Here is a 21607-nt window from a genome sequence, read left to right as displayed (position 1 = left end):
AAAAAATTGTTTGCATTTATCAGTGTTTTTGCTCGCTTGATGTCACTCTCACTTGCTCTCTCTCTTTTGGGCTCAGTTTCTTTCTCCAGTACCTTCCTTTGAATGGGGACCTAGAACTTGCATTCGGATAGATTATTATTTAGCTTATAAAACATACCACCTATTACAGTTCTTATAGTTGCTAGACTTCATTAAGACAAATAGAATTACTCATCTGTAGTCCCCTCTTTGGCTATGGGGTCAATAAAATGCTGTTAAGCAGGAGAGGGTAAGGCTGGTGTACACTTTCCAGTGTCACGAAGTATTTTCTGGAAGGAGCCAGCTTGCAGCTGTACTGATGGATGAGACAGTCTCAATACTAATGGCCTTGAATGATTTACATAATAGCAGTTTGCATTAAAACCATGGCTGTTCAAAACTTGCATTTGCAATAGTTGTAACTAGTAGCGAACATTTCCTAGGGCTTCCCTGGTAGCTCAGACAGTAAAGAATCTGCCTGCAGTACAGGAGATCCGAGTTCAATCCCTGGGTTGGGAAGATCCCCTGGAGAAAGGAATGGAAACCCACTCCAGTATTCTTGCCTGGAGAATTCATGGACAGAGGAGGCTGGTGGGCTACAGACCATGGGGTTGCAAAGAGTCAGACATGACTTGGAGACTAAACTTACCTAAAACACACTGAAATTCGAATATCAGAACACAGCAAGACAAAACTCAGATTAATAAGTAGCCAAGAATGGCACTCAAGAAAGAAAAAGAAACAAGAGTATAGCCAACCTTTTTTTTTTTTAATTAGAGTATATTATACTTCCAAACTGGATACACTAGAAATTGGCAATGCAACATAAGATGCAAAGGAATATACCAGTTACTGTCAAAATGACCCTGTACAGCCTTGTAATGCAAAAAGCTTTATACAATACAAATTTTCAGTAATGTACATAAACCTTGACAGTATGATCATCTGAACATAATACGAGGAGTTAAAAAAAGGAGAGAAGAAAGTGCAGAGAACTCTAACTGTATCACTATATGGAAAAATAAGCTAGCTTTCATTGAAGAATGCATAGTGAAAACAGAATCAAAGTTAGTTGGCAGGTGACTATCTCAAAGACGTTAGTGTTTTACACGGAAAGGATATCTATGGAATACATCCTTCCCTGAGTATCAAACTGCAAACCAAATTCAGGGGTATGTATTACCTCAGTGGAATCTGAAAAATGCTGTAGATTTTTCTTTATTAATAACAATAATAATAATATAAAAAGTCAAACAAACTCCAAACACACCTTTTCTCACTCAGAAAACTTTTATAATTTACCAGAAAGATTGATGACTCTTTCCAAAGTGCTAAAAAAGTTGCCCAATTACATTAAGCATCACTAAGTCATTCAAATCCGAGTTCAGTGGCACACATCTGAGCGGTAACCGTCTCCTTCCAACACCCCTCTTGATCGTGAAAGTTTTACCCTAGGACCTCGTATTGCACAAGTGGCACGCTGTAAAATCCGCAGTCCTATCAGGGCCGCCCTTCAGGTTTCAACCTGCCGTTGCTCACGCGGGGCTCGCCCTCCTGCCAGCCTCTGTGGGTTCCCCATGGCCCTCCTTCACTGAACTTGAATTACTGAACTTGCAATTGTGAAAAGCAGGTGACTAGCCAAGTGGCACATTCTTCAGCACATGGGGGTATAGACGTGACTTGGAAAAAACACCAACCCACCCACAAGCCCGGTATTCTTGGAGTGTATTGTCCATACCTGTCTACAGTGCCTTTGACTGAAACACTGACAGGGCGACGCTGAGTGACATTTCAAACGTGGCCAAGAACAGGCGTCTCTGCTGGAGAACGACCCAGGGAGCGGGAGCTTCCCGCCCTCGCTGGCTCGGCCTCCCCGCCCCCGGGGACAGCTCCTTAGTGTAAACAGGCTTGCCAGGGCTGGGTGACTGGCAAGGGGAGCGGGGCACACCTGCCAGGTCTGGGGGAGGAAGGGTGGGTGTGGGGGAGGAGCGTGTGTGGACAGAAGGTGCAGACTTCCGGCTTCCTGCACTTTGTACAAGGGGGAGCTTTCGGGGAAGCAAACCGACTAGAGGAAGAAAATTCGGGATGCTTTTATTTCCCTCCGGATGAAAACAGATGGAAAAAAAAAATCCCACCTCTAGGGTAACACATGATGGAAAACAGCAACGCAGTAAGAAAGCATTCCTCCTGTACACCAGTTCTTCACAGATAAATAATATATAAACTTTATATTCCAAACTTCCCATTATCATACAAAGCACATTTCTTCCTGCTTTTTTAGCCTGTTTCATACTGGAAATTCTGTTGTCTTAAAAATACAAGCCATTAACATGTTTAGCCAAAGATTCTTTTCTTTTTACATCACCCCTGACTTTTTAAGAATAGCGAGGGGTTGTACAACCAATCCACACCTGCTTCTTGCTGCAATAAAGTGCTGCACATAAGTTGCCATTTTAATGACCACAAAATAAGAGCTTTAAATAAGTATAAAGTTAGCCTCCTAGCAGGTTATATCTACCAGGCGTTAACAAAATGGAATACAGAATTACTAATAACATGGAGAACACCGCTATAGCCAGACAATTTGCAAACACAATGGAAACGTCTCAGGGGCATAAACTCAACGGTAGGACTAAACAGCACCTTTTTGTTGGGTTGTTATATGTCAAAGAGGTTATGACAAAAGTTTCAAACATACAGTCTACTCATTCCATAAAAAAGGTACATTTTCTTCCTTTTATGTTACTTTTTTTTTGCAGATGAGAAACAAAAGCTAGTGCAAGACCAAAGCACTGTGCAAAACTGCCGTTTCTTTTTTTTTTTTTTTTAGTCTGAGCATTTATACCCAGAATTTATCCAAACCCCTTTTAATCTCCTTGGCTGGATTTATCAACCATAAAAATTTTCACTCATACACTGTTTTTTCTTTTCCTGCAAACAAATGGTAACCACTGACTTAATACATCACATATATATATATTTTTTTAATCTGCCCTTAAAAAATGATGCAGTGTGTGTACCATACACATTGCATACATATGGACACACACACAAAACACACTTGAGTTTTGTGATGTCAGCTGCAGTGCTGCAAGCTATTTCTTCCAGGTGGGGCTCTCGATTGCTCTCTTCATAACCAGAGACGCGAGCACAAGATCTCCAGGACTCTGGAGAAATCGCAGGCAGCACTGAGTTGTCTACCATTCCTTCATCGAGTAAGCACCAGGCCCTACCACTCTGCAGCCACAAAATAGAGAGGGGAAAGGTGATGAAGGAGCTCCGGGAGGGAATGCAGCGCATGAACCACCCAGGAGGGCAAACAATGCTCATCGCTGTCAAAGAAGCCAGTACAAAGAAGGTGCAAATGTCATGGCACACGACACGGCTGTCTCTTTCCGAATCCACAAACGCCCACATGCCCCATTCGCCCAACAGAAAACAAAATGCACCGGTATGGAAGCTTACAAGTGCTGATTGCTATTAAGGACACTCTCTTTAGGGTGTAACAAGACAGGTTTCCTTTCAAAGTAAGGAGAAGGGCCGAGAGTGGGAGTGGGTGGCTGGGGAGGCATGCCTCTGAAGGTAGACGGTGCAGTAGGTCACCTCTCTGAAGATTGGATAAAGCAGCTTTCAGGTCAATGCAATAGGTATACACACAGAGCCAATTCTCTATTCCTTACTAAAGATATACAGTACACGTGGTTCAGACCCGGGCGGGCCTGTAGGTTTTTGCAGCAACGTACACCTGCTGGGGTTGTGTTTTAAGTTTCGCGGGTTTTGTCTTTTTTTTGTCTGTCTCTGTCTCTTGGTTTTTGGTACGGAGCTCGGCTGCCCTCAGACAGTCTCGGCTCTCTCTCTCAGTCCCAGGTAGGCCAGGAAGGAGTGTTTGGGCGAGGGGATGCTGGGCGGCGCAGTCTGAGGTCGGGGAGGGTGGAATGTGAGATCCAATTGGTTCTTGGGGTATAACATCGTCAAGGGAATGAGATGGGCGAAATCCGAGTTCCGGTACTTGTCAAAGCGCAGAGGGGAGCCGTTCAAGGGCATGGCCTTGAGTGCCAGGTTGGGCTCGGAGCCGCCGCCGCCTCCGCTGTGGGCGGCCGACAGGGCCACGGTCTGCAGGGCGTGGGAGGCGGACATGACCGACAGCGGAGACAGCAGGTGGCGGGCGCTCCCGACCACCAGCAGCGGGGCCCCGGGGGCGCCGGCGTCCTGGGAGGCCGGGGCCGGGCCCTTCTTGTCCTCCTCCGGGCTGTCCGCGCTCTGGTGCTTCTTGACGTGGCGGCTGAAGACGAAGGGGTGAGTGGTCTTGAACAGGCACTCTTCGCAGCTGAAGGTCTGGCGCGGGGCGTGCTTCAGCTTCTTGTGCAGGTTGAGATTGTCCTTGCGTTTGCAGCTGTAGCTGCACTGGTCACAGTGGAAGGGCCGCTCCCCGGTGTGCACGCGCACGTGCTCGATGAGCTTGTTGGCGGTCTTGGACAGGTAGCCGCACTGGTCGCACTTGTAGTGGTTGCCCAGGCGATGCGCGCGGGTGTGCGTCTCCAGCTCCAGCTGGTTGGCCTTCACCGTCTGGCAGATCCGGCACTTGTACTCCATCTTGTAGTGGGTCTTCACGTGGCACTCCATGGCGGCGGGGCGGTTGGTGGAATAAATGCAGAATGGGCACCTGCCGGGGGAGGGGGGAAGCAAGGACGGGAGAGGGTCAGCCCCGCGGGGTCCGGAGGGGTACCCTCCCCGGCTGCTCCCCGCCTCGCCAGCCTGCCCTCGGCCGCCCTCCCGGCTCCGAAACCCGACCTGGCCCCTGCCCAACCCAGCCCTGCTGCCTCCTGAGGACCCTCGGTGGCTCTGCTGCGGACAGAGCCATCCCTTGGCCTGCTCGGGGACGGGGGTCTCCTGGCTGCACTGGCGGATGCCAGCCCCCAGGAAGGGGAGCAGAGCCAGCGCCGGGTTGGCGGGGCACCCAGCTAAGCTGTTCTCCCCTCCAGTCCCCGCCTCCCCCCCGCCCCCGCCCGGCCCCTCGGAGCCCTCCCCGCCCCCGACCGGCCAGGGCCGAGGGCTCACCCTCAAGACCTCCCCTCTAGATGGGAGCAACACAAAGAATCGACTTTTCATGCACCACACCAAGCACACGCAGAAAGGCTAAGAGTTTTGAAGAACAGCTTATAGGGGAGAGCTACCTCCAGCAAACAGAGAGTCGTAGGGGTCAGAATCGTGCTGATTAAAGGGTGGTTAGGATTGAGAAGGCCTGTGTGTGTGTGTGTGCGTGTGGGAGCAAGTGTGCTGTAGATACAGAGATCTGGACTCCTAAAACCTGTCTCTCCTACAGCACTGGGTCTCCATCAGGGAAGGGAGGTGAGAACCGTCACTGGGGCTCAGGAGAAGACCCACCCACCAGCCTGTCTAGGAATGAGGGATCGGGGAGGGAGACAGCTGCTATCTGGACCTTGAAGACATCATTAATGCATTATTAATGATTAATGTTATTACATCATGGAAATAATAGTCATCCAAAGGGATCATAAGCTCTCAGCGGGCGGGACTCCCCTTCCTTCTGCATTCTCTGCAGTGCTCAGTAGAGGAGCCCATAGTGGGCACTGATTCCTTACTGGACTGGTCTCTACAAGTCATTTAGGCAGATTCTAGCAGAGCTCCATCACCTGATGGGCGGGCTGTGCCCCGGGACAAAGTCTGGGCCTCTCCATCCTAGGCAGTGAGGCTATGCTGCCCCCAGGCCCCCTGGCTGTCCAGAGGGGCAAGGAGGGTAAGGGAGGGGCAGGTTCACAGATGTTGCTGAGCTTCGCTCTGTAGAAGCTGCCGGGCTCGAGTCGGTGGTTGATATGATGGCTGTAGCGTGTATGCTCTCTTTGCCAAAAGGATGCAAATGCAAAAGTGGCTGCCTCGGCTCTGGACTGGCACCTGCAAGGGCAGGGCCCGGGAGTGAACTGTCCTCGGAGGGTCTGGAGAGGATTTCAGCAGAGCCCAACACACCCAGAGCCCGCGCACTGCTCCTGAGCGCCAAGCCCGCCGTTAGCCTCGGAACCTCAGCTCACAGAAGAGTGCACGCAAGAGAACTATAAAGCCCATTCCCAGGTCAGCTGCACACACAACCCCTACGCCAAGCTGGGCCTTACCTAGAGGAGTCTGAAACTCACCACTGTCCTGAGCTACGGCAAAAGAAAAATAATAGTATAATCTTATTTGATCTGCATTATGAACAGGATATAGAGTACAAGCAGTCCCATCACAGAAAAGCAATTTAGACATCAGCAGTCTGTTTCATGTTAAGGATGTTTCTGTGACCCATGGCTCAATCTTTCTTTCGCTGCTCAGGCAGAGGGAAAGGGTTTTCTACGTTCCCGTTATTTATCGTAAAGACTCTCTGACAAATTACTTCTCTGAGACGGAAAAGGGAAAACAAAACAAAAACAAAAAAGACTCACTGTATAGCCAGAAGGTATTAGCAATTTTGTCAAAGTATTCTTCTACTTGGTCAGCCTAGAACATGAACTATTACATCAGGGACCGTTAGCACTGCATGGGAAGTGTCTACACCTGCAAAAGCATCAGGTTCACGTGGCATCCCCGCCAGTGGGCCTGGGGCTCGGGAACACCGTAGGTCCCCGAGGAAAGGGGGTTCTAACTGGCAAAGCCACAACTGGCTGGGGCCACAGGTAACGGGCGTGACTGGGCTTCTAGGAAGGGCAGTGAGCGCTAAACCAACCAAGGAAATACGTGGCTTTTTAAAAAATACGTAAGAGTACGCGTATATTTTGAGGGGGGCAGTGGGAATAAACCAAATCAAATTCCCAAATAAGCACGTGCTAGGCATTTCCCGTTCATGTATTCTTGAATGCTCATCGCCCCACTCCCCTTCCTCCTACCCTCCCCCCGCCCCACCTAATCAGCCCCAACAGTGAACCAAAATGGGATCTGACAGCGGGTGCCACTTCCTCTGTCTGGAGGAGTGTTTGAGGAGGGTTCCCCTGACCGGGCCGGAGCCCAGGGACTCCACCCTGCATTGCCCCCCACACTTGACTCCCGAGCTCCTGCTGGGTCGCTCCACCCCTCGCCCATTCAGGACAGTCATGCCTCTTCTCTTGGCAAGCTGTGAGTTTCAAAGATAAACATGTTTTTAAAAACAAGAGGTGTTCTTGTTCTTGTGTTAAGTAAAATGTCATTTTTCATTCTTTTAATTACACCATCAGTTCAGCTAAACATGAATAATTATGCTTTGAAAATGGTGTGTCTTTCTGTGCCCAGTGACAGATGCTTCTTTCTCCTTTCCTAGAACACAAGAGCCTCGTGAACGGGGCCTCTGATTTCAGAAGCGCCAGGAAGATGAAACTCTGGTAGAGCTCGGACGTACATTTCCCGAGGGTGGAATTATGTTTTATTCCTTGTTTGCCCTTTAGCACCTATTATCAAGCCAGACACACAGCGTGTTTTGATAATAACGGATGGGTCTCTCTTCTGACCAGAGGGCTTGTTGCAAATGTTGGTTAATGATGATGCTCATTGTCTAGGTCTTTGGGGATCTGCAAAGAACATGTGATCAGAGGTGTCAGATCTCACGGAGGCGACACCAGCGAGATCCCAATTCCAGTTCCCGGGAAGGCGTAAGGCATGTTTGCAGGAAGACACGAGGCACGTGATCTCTGCATGAAAATGTTGCCTCTTGCCTGTTCACACTGGCAAGTATCCGATATCTGGAGGCGGGTGTGGTTGGGGTAGTTGTAGTGCTTATTTAAAAGACTTGTGGCAAATCATCTAAAAAATAGAGATGGTGAAGTGCAGTGACAGTGTAATGATTTGCACGTGCGGACAGGTTATAACCCCTAAGTCCCTTACAATCAAATCTGAACGGAACTCAAGTGGTGTAGGCTGAGTCTGCTCTTACATGCCCGTGTTGGGCTGCTTCAGCGAGTTGACCATCTTGGGAAATGGGAGTCTCGTGCTGACATCTGCAGACCCCCTTGGGGACAGGTCTAATTCCTATCCAGCTAAAGGCAGCAGAGGTGTGCCCGACTAATGCCCCCACCCAGGCCAAGCTCCCCCTCTCCATGACCCCAAAAACCTTCAGGGGAGGGGATGGGGCAGGGGTGGAGGCAGGGTGTTTAATAAAACAACACAGTAAAAGGTTCTGTACTTGCTTTCCTTACTTGAGCCCACCGGTGGGGACAGTGTGGCATTTCTTATGTTCCAGCAGCTGTTCGGGGGTCTTCATGAACTTGTGGCACACGTCGCACTCAAACATCCGGGTGATGAGGTGGATCTGCAGATGGCGCTCAAACATGTTCTTCGTCTTGCAGACAAAGTTGCAAAAAACGCATTCGAACCCTGCAAGGACCGAGGCTGGGTGTACCGGTGCAGGGAGCAGAGGGAGAGGAGGGCAGGGGTAGGATGGAGACCACCCTCCTTCTCTTTCCCCCCAGCTACAGTGTTCCAGGCACCGCTCCCTGCATCTCTGCGCTAACATGAGTTAAAGGCACAGTTTTGGCATCAATGTCACACTCTCCATCCTTTCATTCCATATACCGATGCAAACTAAGTCAAAAATCCACATGCAAATTTTAGAGGCTATGTGTTATACTGTTCCCAGGCCTAATATCTGCTTCGCAACATCACTTCTCTCCAGGCTGTATCTCAAGACTGGGTCATCCCTGCAGAGTGGATAGGACTGAGCAGCCCAGCCCACCTCCTCCCTTACCTTTCTCTGGCTTTTCCTCACTATTCAGGGAGGGCTGGCTCCCAGGCATGACAGAGATGACCAGCAGGTTACTTCCACTCTTGTTCTTCTGAGAGCTGTCTGAATCGTCCTTGCTGTTGGCCGAATCACTCAGAGCTGAGAGGGATGAGGAAGAGGGGCTATTTGATTCACTGGGGGTCTTCCTGTCTTCCCCTGAAAAATTAAAAAAACAAAACAAAACCAGGTCTGTTATTTAGGAGATGAAAACCCTAGAATAATAGCAATCACGGGTGACGGAGAGTTGGGGCCTCCTAGCTACACCTTCATTCAGGGAGCATACACTGAGGTTTCCTGCTTTGCCAGTGCTGGGTCCCAGGTCCCAGTCACCTATGATGATGACACATATGGTTCTTGGGCCAAGAGTAGATATTCAATTGGCAAGTATTTATTGGGGTCTTATAATAATTTAAATTATAGCTAAGATGAACGTGTTACCAAGTTCTAGAAACTGCGTCATGCTTTAAATGCATGATCTCGTTTTAGCCTTTCAAAAATCCAATGAGCCATGACCATTATCCTCCCCATTTTACAGACAAGGGAAGGGAGACAGAGCCAGGTTAACATGGCTTTGGTCGCGTGGCTAAGAAGTGGTGGACCAGAGCATCACATGGTCTGATTCTAGTGCCGGTGCTCTTCATCAGGGCACTGGGCTCTCCCTCAAAGCCAGTAGTAAACAAATCAAAGAGGCCAAGAAAATCTAGCATCAGGAGACTTCTGCTTCTTTTCAAGACAGAGTGTCAGAGACTGGATTTGACCGCTGTTACTGAAACAATGGAAAAAAAAAACAGACAAAATTTATCAAACAATAATCTTCACAAAACTGGATGTGAGGCAATGAAGAGAAGTGACCCCTGAGAGAAAGGGAAGACAAGAGGTGGGCCCTCGGATTGCCCTGCTTCCCGCCTTGAGAGGCTTTACCATCCAGGCTGTGGTGCAGGGATAGGGAACCACCTGGCAGACTCACTGAACTGAGGAGACAGAGCTGAGGCTCTGAGGAGATTAACATGCCTGGACTTTGCAGGACAGAGCACCCGAGAGGAAAGAGAAGCACAGGAGAAGAACCCAGAGACCTGCAGATGGCCCCCCGAGGACACTCAGAAGAGTCGGGATCAGAGCACGTGTGTGAGGAAACCACCCAAAGTTAAAGGGGAAAAAGCCATCTGAAAGGCTTCAAGAACAGTGTCTGTTTCCACTAGCCAAATTAGAAAAGCTCATAATTCCCAAGGCATTGAGTAGAAAAACATTTACTAGTGGGTAATGATCAGTCTCTCGGATGGAGCACTGCTCCAGACCTGCCTAACAAATCATAAAAGCAAGACCCTCAAAAGATCAAAGTTGCCAAATAATGCCTAAGACAAAAGTCAAGAGTATTTATAGGAATATAAAGTGTACAGCACCCAACAAGGCAACCATCACAGTGTCTGACATCAAACAAAGATGGTCAGGCATGCCAGGAAACAAGAAGACACTACCCAAAACCAGAAAGAATAATCAACCAATCAGATTTGCCAGGAACTGACAAAGTTGCTAGACTTTACAGGAAATGCCATAAGAGCACTTATTGTAACTGTATTCTATATGTTCAGAAAGTTAAGTGGAGATAGAAATGATATAAAAAAGACCCAATCCAAATTCCGAGAGATGAAAATCATAGTGTCTGAGGTGAAAAACAGACTGGATGGGATTATTAGCGACTTAGACACGGCAGAAGGAAAGATCAGTGAACTTGAAGATAATCGCAACAGAAATGATCTGAAATGAAAGAGAGAGGAAAAAGAGTCACAAACATGAAAAGAGCATCCGTGAGCTGTGGGATGCCTGCTGGTAGCTTAAGCTCAACTTTAGTTCCTAACCGGGAGGGGAGGGCAGAAGAAATATCTGAAAACACAAAAAATTTTCCAAATTTGAGGAAAAACCATACATCTACACATCCAAGAAACATAATGAACTCTAAGCATAAGAAAGATAAAGAAATCCATACCAAGAGACATCATAATCAAATAGCTCTAAATGAGTGATAAAGAAAAAATCCTAAAAGCAGCCAGAGGAAAAAAGCTACACTATGTGCAGAGGAACAAAAGTAAATAATATGATGGCAGATTTCTCGCTGGAAGCAATGCAAGGGAGAAGTAATGGAGCAACTTCTTTAAAGTACCGAAAGAAACAACTGTCAACCTGAAACTTTATACCCAGTGAGGATATATCTCAAAAATGGAGGCAAGAGGGACTTCCTTGGTGGTTCAGTGGTTAAGATTCTGTGCTTCCACTCCAGGGGTCATGGGTTCAACCCTTAGTTGGGGAACTAAAGATCCCACATGCTGTGTGGTGCAGCAAAACAAGAAAAGAAAGACGAAGAAAAAGCTAAAAGAAATCATTACCACATACCCAAATTGTAAGAAACGGTAAAAAGAAGTTCTTCAGGCAGTAGGAAAATGACACCAAATATAAAAACATGGATCTACACAGAAAGAATGAAGAACACTGGGAACGATAACTGCATGAGTAGACAGACAACCTTTTCTGACTATCTAACATCTCTTTAAAATATAATAAAAGTAATTTGTTCAAAAATAACGTAGTATTTATAACAGGTAAATATATGATGACAGTAACATGAAGGCTGGGAGAGGAGAAATTATTGTGAGGTTCTTATACTAAATGAAGTGGTATAATACCACTTGAAGGTAAACTGTAATAAATAAAAATGAACATTCTAAAGCCAAGTATCTGTGATTGATCCACTGTTCATGTTCAAGAGACTCAGTGTTTAGATGTCAATCGTCCCCAAGCCAATTCAATGCAACCTCATCGTCTTAGGGTAGTTTAGGGTTGCAACTGTAAGGAGACTGTGCTTCAGTTCCGTTCAAATCAGCCAATTAAGTAATTTGGTGACTGCAAACTGTTAGAAACAAACTTTATTAGGAGATTAAAAAAATAAGTGATATTTTGTATATAGGCATAAAAAGTCCAGAAGTAAAGCTGTAATGGTGGTTACATTTAGTGTATCAAATGACCAGCTTTATGCTTGTTGTTTTTTAATTTGGCTTTCAACATTTTTATGCAGTGACCATGAATTACTTGTCCAATTAAAACATGTGTGTAAAAAGAGGAAGGAAAAATATTTACCAGTTTACAATGTTTTCAGTGTGTCTCTTTGAAGAGCTGTACTTCCTGATGCCTAGAGCACCCAACTCTTACTTCAGTTGGCAATTTAAAAACTCTTGCTCCTGAGCAGAAATGAACTTGGTTCCTGCACAGACAGGAGGTGACCTCACTTACCGACCCACGTGCAGGGATGGAACATGCCTTTAACTCACATCCCTCCTTTGGTACCCGGAAAGCCAGCACCACGACTGCCAGTCTCTTATCTAAATATTGAACCAGTTCAGTCACATTTTGTAGACAAACAGAATATTTTCAGTGGGGGCCCTGAGTCCCCAGCATTGCCTGACCAAATCCATCCTCTAAGACTGGTCTTACCAACAGAATATTGTGCATGATTAAACTAGCTTTTGGAATTAAAACAGATAAATTTTGGGGACTTTGCTGGTGGTCCAGGGTTAAGATTTTGCCCTTCCACTGCAGGGGACACAGGTTCAATTTCTGGTTGGGGAACTAAGATCCTGCAAGCTGCACAGTGTGGACTAAATAAATAAAAACAGATAATTTTAATTACCATCTTTAAGAATAGCTTCAAGTGCCCTCAGGCTTATGGCACTGGGGAGAGCTACCTAAATTAAGAAATGCAGATTCTCCAGGCAAGAATTCTAGAGTGAGTTACCATTTCCTTCTCCAGGTGATCTTCCTAACCCAGGGATCAAACCCAGTCCTCCTGCATTGCAGGCAGATTCTTTACAGATGAGCAGCCAGGGAAGCCAACTATACGGGAGCCGTGGCAGATACTCTGGGCGACGGCATGGCACGACAAGCCCAGCCCATTCACCTTGTCATCCTCTGTCTGCACAGCTTCCTTTCCCCTCCACATGTGCCCCTTCGCTGTATCTGTAGGGTGTGAGCCAGGTGCCCTTGTCAGCCCAATCCAAGGCTCACTATGATCCCAGTGGTCATTCATCTCCAGCATCACAAAGATTTCTGGTGAAGGACGCCCGTGCACAGGTAATGCAACCTCAAACTCAAGGACGGCCAACTGAAGAGAATTTACAAACCTAAATATTTTGCAATTTAAAATGACAAAAACTGAGCAACTGAGCCCAGAAAAAAATACCAACCCTCTTTCTGCCTCAATACAAATACTATTACATTTTTGGTATTTTCATTTTTTAAAAGTCAACATCTCAATTTAAAAATTGTTGCCATTAATTGCATAGTGGTTAAGAATAAGGACTTAAGATCCAGAATACCTGAGTTTGAATGCCATCTGTCCCACTCAGGAGCTGTATGACCTGGGACAAGGTATTTAACTTTGTGCTCCAATTATCTCATCTAAGAAATGGAAATAATATCAGTATCTCATATATTTGTTGTGAGACTCAAGTGGTTTTTTATATGCAAAGCACCAAGAACAATGCCTGGCTCATGGTAAGCATTGTTGAAGACTATATTATTGTATTATAAAATATAACATACAATATTTATAAAATATAATAATATTAATAACTTTTTGTATTTTCCCATGTTGTTGTATATACCTGAGATACAGTTGGCTCTCAAAAAATTTATAAAAATAATTATGAATTAATAGTTTTAAGTGATAGTATTATATCCATGGAGTAAACTTATTCTGCATGCATGTGTGAACATGCTAAGTTGCTTCAGTCACGTCTGACTCTTTGCAACCCTATTGCCCACAGTCTGCCAGGCTCCTCTGTCCGTGGGATTCTCCAGGCAAGAGTCCTGGAGTGGGTTGCCATTTCCTGCTCCAGGGGATCTTCCCGACCCAGGGACTGAACCCACATCTGTTAGGTCTCCTGCATTGGCAGGCGGATTCTTTACCATTAGTGCCGCCTGGGAAGCCTTAAACTTATTCTACTCTCCTAAAATATTTCTTTAAAATTAAATTTTAAATTAAAATTAATATTATACTGGCTGCTTTTATTTTTCCTACAGATAAATTCCCAGAAGTGGGATGACTGGGTCATAGTACATTACATTTTCAAGACTCTTGGTGTATACTAATTAGTTTTCAAAAGTTCTGCCACTTTGCAAGGCCATGGCCACAGGAGGATCAGCAGCTTCTGGCAACAGTGGAGAATGTTATAAGATATGCTCCTGACTTAACAGGTGAAACGTAAGCCACTTCTGAGTTTTAGTTTGACTGCTAGCAAGGTTGGGTATTTTTGCTGATGTTAAGTGATTCGTTTTTATTTCTTTCATTGTGAGTTGACTGTTCATGTCCTTTGTAAATTCTTCAACTGGAGGCTCTAAGTGTTTCTAACCAGTTTATATGAATTTCCCATGCTGTAAATGTATTAACCTTTGGTCATTTTTATAAACACATTTTACAGACTGTGGTTTTTTAACTTTGCTTTTCTTTTGCAAACAGAAGAAACTTCTGTGTCAAATCTCTTAGTTTTTTTTCCTTTGTGATTTTGTGTGTCACTCAGTATCTTACAAATCCTTCTCATTCTGGAAGTTTGATAAATATTCTATTTTCTTCAAGCCTTTCTAGGGTTGATTTTTTAACAGGGATGGGTAAGTTATGTGGAATTCTTTTGGTGTCAGTGTGACGTGAAGTACAGATGACTGTATTTTCCAAATAGCTGTTCAAATTCCTTAATGCCATTATTGCAACATTTAAAGACTGCAGCAAAATTTGCATTGAGAAAGCACCAGAGGGAATACCTTCCCTTCCTGATTTTTCTGCAGGGACAAGGAGCCAGAGAGGAAGAGAGTAAGGAAGAGTCAAACACCAAACAGCAGACAGTTCCTCAAATTCCTGCTCAGCACTTCATTTACCAGTGGGTCTTGCTTGGGTAAGAGGAGCCAGTAAGGAAGTGTGAAGAAGGACGTGGATTCTAGGGAGACTACGTAAAAATCTGTGATTCATGAGAGCTTATCCTGTAGGTCACAACCTCACTTAGGTAACAAGAAAGCACTCAGATCTCCCAGGGTACTGATGCACAAGACGCCCGTTCTTATGACAGGTAAATCAAATGGTAGAGTCTGCCTGCGTGCATCTTCCTGATACAGGGATCCAACTCGTGCCTCCTGCATCGGCAGGCGGATTTTTTTTTTTTTTTTTTTACCACTGAGCCACCAGGGAAGCCCCATTATAGAGTATACATACTGTATACATATCATAACTTTGCAATCACACAGCTTGTTGATTACAGACATAAATTGACATATTTTGGGGCAAATTCAAATACCTCAAAGCAGCAGCTAGATACAAGAAACCCTCATTGTGAGACTATTAGCTTATAACTAGGGGTCACAAACTATAACCCTTGTGCCAAATTTAACTTTGTGTTTTTGTAAATCAAGTTTTAGTGGAACAGTGCCATGCCCACTCTTTTACATATTGTCTGTGGCTACTTTCCATCCAATGGCATGACTGAACAGTACTGACAGCAACTGTATGGCCTGAAAGCCTGAGATACTTACTTTCTGGCCCTTAAGAAATACGCTGCTTAGCACCCCTAGCTTATAGAATAGGATAGAACCTTATTCCCTAATAGCAGCAGCACTAAAGGCTTCTACTGTGGTAAGGGAGAAATTTCTTTAATGCATTTCACTCTGGGCTCTCTGTACTAAGCAGGAAACTTCCCCACTATCTCAGAGGGAACAAGATATTGCTGTGTTCCTCGTGGCAATGAGGAGGTGAGTGAGCCTGCAGCGGTTACTCGGGAAAGTGAAGTTTCCAGTGACGACAATTAGGTGAGCAAGTCCAACATTTCTCCAGGCGTTAGTTTCTACGGTTTCCTTGGGGTAGTGTAGAGGGGGCGTGGATCGGGGTGGGAGGAAGAAGGTTCTTGGCTGGGTTGAGGCCCACTTTGGGGTGGAGAGGGTTAGAAGAAAGGGAAGTGTAACAGAAAAGAGAAAAGAAAAATCTGAAAGCCAGTGGAAATGGAAGCGAGGCTGGCCTTTCCCTCCACTGGCCACTCCAGAAATGCTGAATTTAATTTGTCTTGGATGTGGGTTTCCCAGCTCACCTGCTGCCCACAGTGCTAATGTGGTTACAGTCAGAAAACCGACCGTAAAGACGCACCTCCTCGCTCAGCATAATGGCTCTCTGCAGACCTCCGAGTCAGAGCTGCTCAACTTACTGACAAAAGCAAGCTTTTATTGCTGTTGGCGCCACGGAGCCACGGCGGCCAGGAAAGCAGAGAGAGACGGTTCTCGTCCATGCACACCGCCAGCACAGCTGTCAGGGAAATGCCCCTTCCCAAATCCGTCACGGGCCGAGGACGCAAGGGGCAGATCCATTGCCTGGGGCTGGCGGTCAGCAACCTCTGCTAGTGACTTGTAAGCAAAAGGCAGGGGGAGCGCCTCTTCATGGTCACTTAATGACTGCACGCTGGTGTCATTCGTAACCATCACTTGGGAGCGGGCGAGTGCGTGGTGGAGTCAAATGTTAACATTGTCAAATGGACGGAGTTAACCAGCCCGGCCTTAAAGGAAAGGAAAGCGCCGGCCAAAGTCTTGGCTGCAGCCTTGAGTGGTTTCAGGAGAAGCTGGTTTTCTTTGCGCTTGTACAGAGCTGCCATTCATCGCCCTGGGGTGGGAGGGGCAGGGCTGCAGTCTCAGGGAAGAGGAGGGGAGCCTGCAGAGCTAGGTGAGCTGGGCTCTGACCCCAGAAAACAAAGAGCGGCAGCCCTCTGCCCAGGGTTGCCAGGGGCCATCAGAACAGCGTGGACACAGCGGGCTCCAGCAGGGAAGTGGTCAGGGCTGGTTGTAGACCTTGAAGAGAAGACCTGACCTCTGTGAAGCCTCAGTGTCTCCCTGTGTGGTACACCCACAATAATACGGACAGTGGAGCGTGGTCAGAAGAGATCACAAGCCTAGGGCGTCATCAAAGCTCCATAACTGTTACCTATGATGATGATGACTGGGATGAGGGACAAGCAGAGCCTCTCAACTGCATCTGAGCCTGTGAATATGTCAGACAGGCGAGGCATCAGCCGGGCCAGGCAATGGCCTTGGGGCTACAGGACAGCATCCTCTTGGAAGGAAATGTCACAGTGACGCGGATGCCCGTCAGGCGAGGCGGCAAGGGGTGGGGGAGAGAAGGGAGGGAAGGGCCGAGGACGTGGGGGTGGGGGTGGGGGAGGCGGTCACCTGTGTGCTTGGTGCCGATGTGTGCCTTTATCTCCGCCTCCTCCATGGTGACGAAGTCGCAGGCCGTGCAGCAGATGGAGAACATCCACTGCTCCTTGTCCACGTGGAGTGACATGTGGCTGACAAACTGGACGTTGAGCTCCGTCTCAAATCCACACACGTGACAGCTGGACCGAAAGAGCGATGTGTGAGCTTCTAAACGGAGGCTACTCAGGAGCACGTGGTCCCCTCCCAAAACCCGACGACCTTGACTTGCTTTGGTCCCACCAAAGGGCTAGGCATTAGGAAACTCCTCCGCTTTCTGGGACAGCTCGGAAGTGGTCACCGTGCCAGATGGATTAAATGCCCGCATAATGTAACAATCCCATTCATGCTATAATGATACTAAATAATCATACAGTTAATTCAAAATTACAGATTCCAGATGCTCTACATCATCTAACTGATTCCTTCGGGCAAAGGGATGCAGGACAGCCTGGCCAAGATATTCGCAGAGCTGGTGTGCTGATAAACTCTGCAAGCCTGACAAGTCAGGCTGTAAACAGCAACCACACCAAATACTGATTCACGGTTGACTATGGAAGAGAAACAGGCAGCTCCAGGTACTAAAGGATAACACCTCGAAGGGAAAGGATGAAACCGTGAAATACCTCACGGTTCTCAGACTCATTCTTTCCTTAGGATAGTTCTCAGGAAGCAGTGAGTTGCTCAGTGATAAAGGCGGGAGCTTCCCGGCTATAGGGACCTCATAGCTAATAGCCCCAGAGCCTTCCTCTCTCCGGACCCCACCCCACAGCACCACCTCCATGACCATTTCCCTTTTAATTAACTCTTCCCGGCCACCCAAGCCAGCAGAGGAGTCAGAGCCACACGGAAGCACAGCCCTGAGGCTGAGACGAGACACTTTGTCACGTGTGCCCTAGCAGACGTGCAGGGAGTGTTCGAGAAGGCCTGGGCAGCCGGGACCGGCGGGTTCCACCGGCGGCTCACCTGTAATAATAAGGGTGCTTCTTCCCATCACTGCCTTCGGAGGTGACGGCGCTGACGATGTCCTCGGTGTCCGTGCTCACCAGCTTCACCGAGTGGACAGTCAGGTGCTGGTTCAGGTTTGCGCGGCACTTAGCAGCATAGGGGCACAAGTGGCATTTGTATTTTCTTTCCTCTGGGGGAGAAGGGACAGGAGAGAACCCAAACCACACTCAGAAACGAAAGCCCAACACCTTGCAAAAGGCCACTCAGAGGTATCCAGGACAGGAGGGCGCAAATCTCACCTCCAGTGGGGACAAAGCGAACACTCTGGAACTGTGAATATCTAAAGAGTCTTCCGTGATGGATCAAGTGGTAAAGAATCCACCTGCCATTGCAGGAGACACAGGAGACGCGGGTTCGATCCCTGGGTTGGGAAAAATCCCCTGGAGGAGGGCATGGCAACACTCCAGTTTTCCTGCCTGGGAAAGCCCATGGACAGAGGAGTCTGCTGGGCTACAGTCCATGGGGTTGCAAAGAGACGAACACAGCTGAGCAGACATGCACATAAAGTCTTCACCTCGTGGCTCCTACATTTATACTTCCAAAGATAAAAGAAAATTCCAGGGCGACTGGACCATCTGTTTTCTGGATACACATAGGCCTCTCTTCCTGATAACGTGAGCCCCATACAGGCTACAAGAATACTGTGTGTGTGTGTGTGTATGTATCCAAGCCCCCAGGTGTGTGGGTCCAGGGTGGGTGCTGAGCTGAGGAAGGGCATGTGAATCAGCCTGCCCAGGGCTGGCGTGTAAGAGACACACCATCATTTTCCCTAAGCTCCAGGCCTGGGTCAGTCAAGAAACAAACACGAAGGAAATTAAAGGGGGAAAAAATGAATCAGATGAAATAATTGAATTGGAAATTTTCATGGTATATAAATAAAATAAAAAACTTTAATTATATTTCTTAATAGAATCCCTTTCATAAAACTGACAATGTTTCAGGGCCATTTTCAGAGTGGCATTCTGAATTCATTTGAGTAATCAAGTAAATTAAAGTAAAAGGAGCCGGCTTTGCTTTTAGGTACAGCCAAAGATAACAGATGGCAGCAGAGGAAGAAAAGGACAATTTCCTTTTCTGTCCTTAGCTCTGACTTTGTAATACGGGGCTTGTCTTAAAGAAAATACCTGTCTGTCTTATCTACATGATGGGGTAGAGTGCAAAAAAAAAAAGTTTTCTGCCACAAAATTTAAGGCATCATTATTATTATAGGTGGTCCCCAACATCTGAGGTGCTGGTGGCTTGGGTTCAGGCAGGGCCGCGCAGGAGGAGCCCTACAGTGTAGAGAGAATAGTCTTTTCTTTAGAATTTTTGCATTTCTATTAATAAGCGAGGTTGTTAAGCTTTGATATTAAGATTGTTAAGTTTTGGTATTAAGATTACAATTTCTCCACAAAGTGAACCATTGAGCTTTCTCTTTTTCCTTTTTTTGGCCGTGCCCCTGTGGAATGTGGGATCTTAGTTCCTCAACTAGGGATCAAACCCTCATCCCCTGCAGTGGAAGCATGGAGTCTTAACCACTGGATCACCAGGAAAGTCGTTATCTTTTTCTATCATTTGGAGTAGTTTAACAATATCAGAATTTTCTAGTCTTGACAGGTTAAAAAAGAACCCAGCTGGAAACGTTTCTGGACCTGATACTTTATTGTCTCCTCATCTTTCCAAATTCCCCTTTGGCAACCAGTTTATTTGTGGAGGGCATGGCAACCTACTCCAGTATTCTTGCCTGGAGAATCTCATGGACAGAGGAACCTGGCAGGCTACAGTCCAAGTTTCTTCCCACCAGCTTCAGTCAATTTTGGAAATTTTGCTTAAATTATCTATGTCATTTAAAGTTTTCAGCTTTTTTTTTTTTTTTGCCACTGAGTTGCCTTTATTTTCCAGTAATTCTTTAATAACATCTGTATTAGAAATCAGGCTTCCCAACATAAATGTCCATTAATAGATGAGTGGATAAGCAAGATGTGGTAGCTACATCAATGAAATATTGCGTGTATGCATGCTAAGTCACTTCAGTTGTGTCCGACTCTTTGCAACCTCATGGACTATAGATCACCAGGCTCCTCTGTCCATGGAATTCTCTAGGCAAGAACACGGCGTGGGTTGCCAGGCCTTCCTCCAGGGGATCTTCCCGACCCAGGGATTGAACCTGCATCTCCAGCACTGCAGGCAGATTCTTGACCACTGAGCCACCAAGGAACCCCTAGAGAAATATTACTCAGCCATAAAAATAAATGAAATTTTGCTATTTGCAGCAACGTGGATGGACTTGGAGGCTATTATGTCAAGTGAAATAAGCCAGACAAAGATAAATATTGTACAGTATCGATTACATGTGGAATCTAAAAAATAAAGCAAACTAGTAATTCAACAACAACAAAAAAGAAGCAGACTCCCAGAAATAGAGAACAAACCAGTGGTTACTACTGGAGGGGAGGGGAAGTTAGGGGTGGGGAAGCGGGAGGTACAAACTAGACTCAAAGATGCATCGTCCAGCACAGGGACATTTTGTAATAACTGAAAATGTATACGAGAAGAGTTAGGATTCCTTTTTCATTACTGATTTTGAATACTTTAGCCTCTGTTTTTCTTAAACAGACTTAAAGGGATTTATGCATTTATGATCTTCTTCCTAGAATCTGTTCTTTTACTAATTCTTTAGGATGAGTGCTAAGTTACTTTATTTTTGTTTTTCTTCCCTTCTAATTAAAACATTTAAGTCCATAAATGTTCCTCAGTCCGGAGCTGCAGCTGTTTGTTCCAGGTTTAGGTATGAATGTTCCCCTTTCATTCCTCCTAGATGTCTGGAATTTGTGATTTTCTTCATTTCCTTTGATCTGATTAGGTAGGGCGTTTTATGGACCCTTGGTTATTTTAAATTTCATTGAAGTATATTCAGAGAATGTGGCACACAGAAATTCTACTTTTTTGAACAAGTGAAAGTTTTCTTTGTGGCTAAGTATATGACTAAATTTGGTCTTTACTGGTTTAATATTTAAGATTCAAAATATTAAAAAATAGATAAAGAGAAAATTAATCTTGTTATACTAATATTGTCTTGCTTTTTTGTTTTGTGTGATACATAAAACTTTTATTTTATCCTTTTCTGTTTGCTCTAAACAAGACACATTTGAATTTTTCAACAAGGCTGATCTTCAGTGTAAAAATTCAAACACCTCATTTTCTTATTTCCATCTTGCTTTCTGTTTAATATTGATTTTACCTCACTTCTTTTTGTCCTAGCTTATTATCATTGCATTGATTAAGTTACTATTTATTGGGGTTTCCACTTCCCAACACTCAGAATCAACCATAATTCTCTTATCATACATAAATAAAGACTGACACTATTTCTCCACCAAGGTGCTCTTTCCCCTTCCTCCCACCTACCACAATGAGATGAATCCAGTAAGAAAGAGTGCAGCCACCCACCCCCTATGCCTTCAAGATGAGAGCAATAAACTCCTTAGAGGTGAAAAATTTCACCTGAACACTCCTAAATGTAAATCCTTTCTCATCAATCCTCCTTGAATGCAACAGATCCTTTCAGTACAAATAAAACACACCTTCCAGAGCCTT

At 45.9% G+C, this 21607-nt stretch overlaps 1 protein-coding gene across 7 annotated transcripts in view; it reads right to left on the bottom strand.

Annotated features, from left to right (window-relative positions):
• Positions 1–766: 766 nt before the first annotated feature.
• Positions 767–21607, bottom strand: part of ZNF827 (zinc finger protein 827) — a 190811-nt gene continuing 169970 nt past the window's right edge. For 2 of the 7 annotated variants that reach the window (XM_061384066.1, XM_061384067.1), the window contains exons 10-14: positions 17990–18161; positions 17000–17166; positions 8723–8914; positions 8175–8352; positions 767–4681 (exon numbers count right to left, since the gene is read on the bottom strand). In XM_061384066.1, the coding sequence (XP_061240050.1) occupies positions 3853–4681; positions 8175–8352; positions 8723–8914; positions 17000–17166; positions 17990–18161 (1538 nt within the window). In that variant the 3' untranslated portion in view covers positions 767–3852. Of the gene's footprint in view, positions 4682–6146; positions 6180–7378; positions 7551–8161; positions 8353–8722; positions 8915–16999; positions 17167–17989; positions 18162–21607 lie in introns of those variants that run through there. The other 5 variants (XM_061384068.1, XM_061384070.1, XM_061384071.1 and 2 more) reach the window with 5 other exon arrangements.

This window comes from Bos javanicus, chromosome 17 (genome assembly GCF_032452875.1).
Source record: "Bos javanicus breed banteng chromosome 17, ARS-OSU_banteng_1.0, whole genome shotgun sequence".
In the NCBI taxonomy this organism is placed as follows: Eukaryota; Metazoa; Chordata; class Mammalia; order Artiodactyla; family Bovidae; genus Bos; species Bos javanicus.
This window is presented reverse-complemented; position numbering and strand designations above follow the sequence as displayed.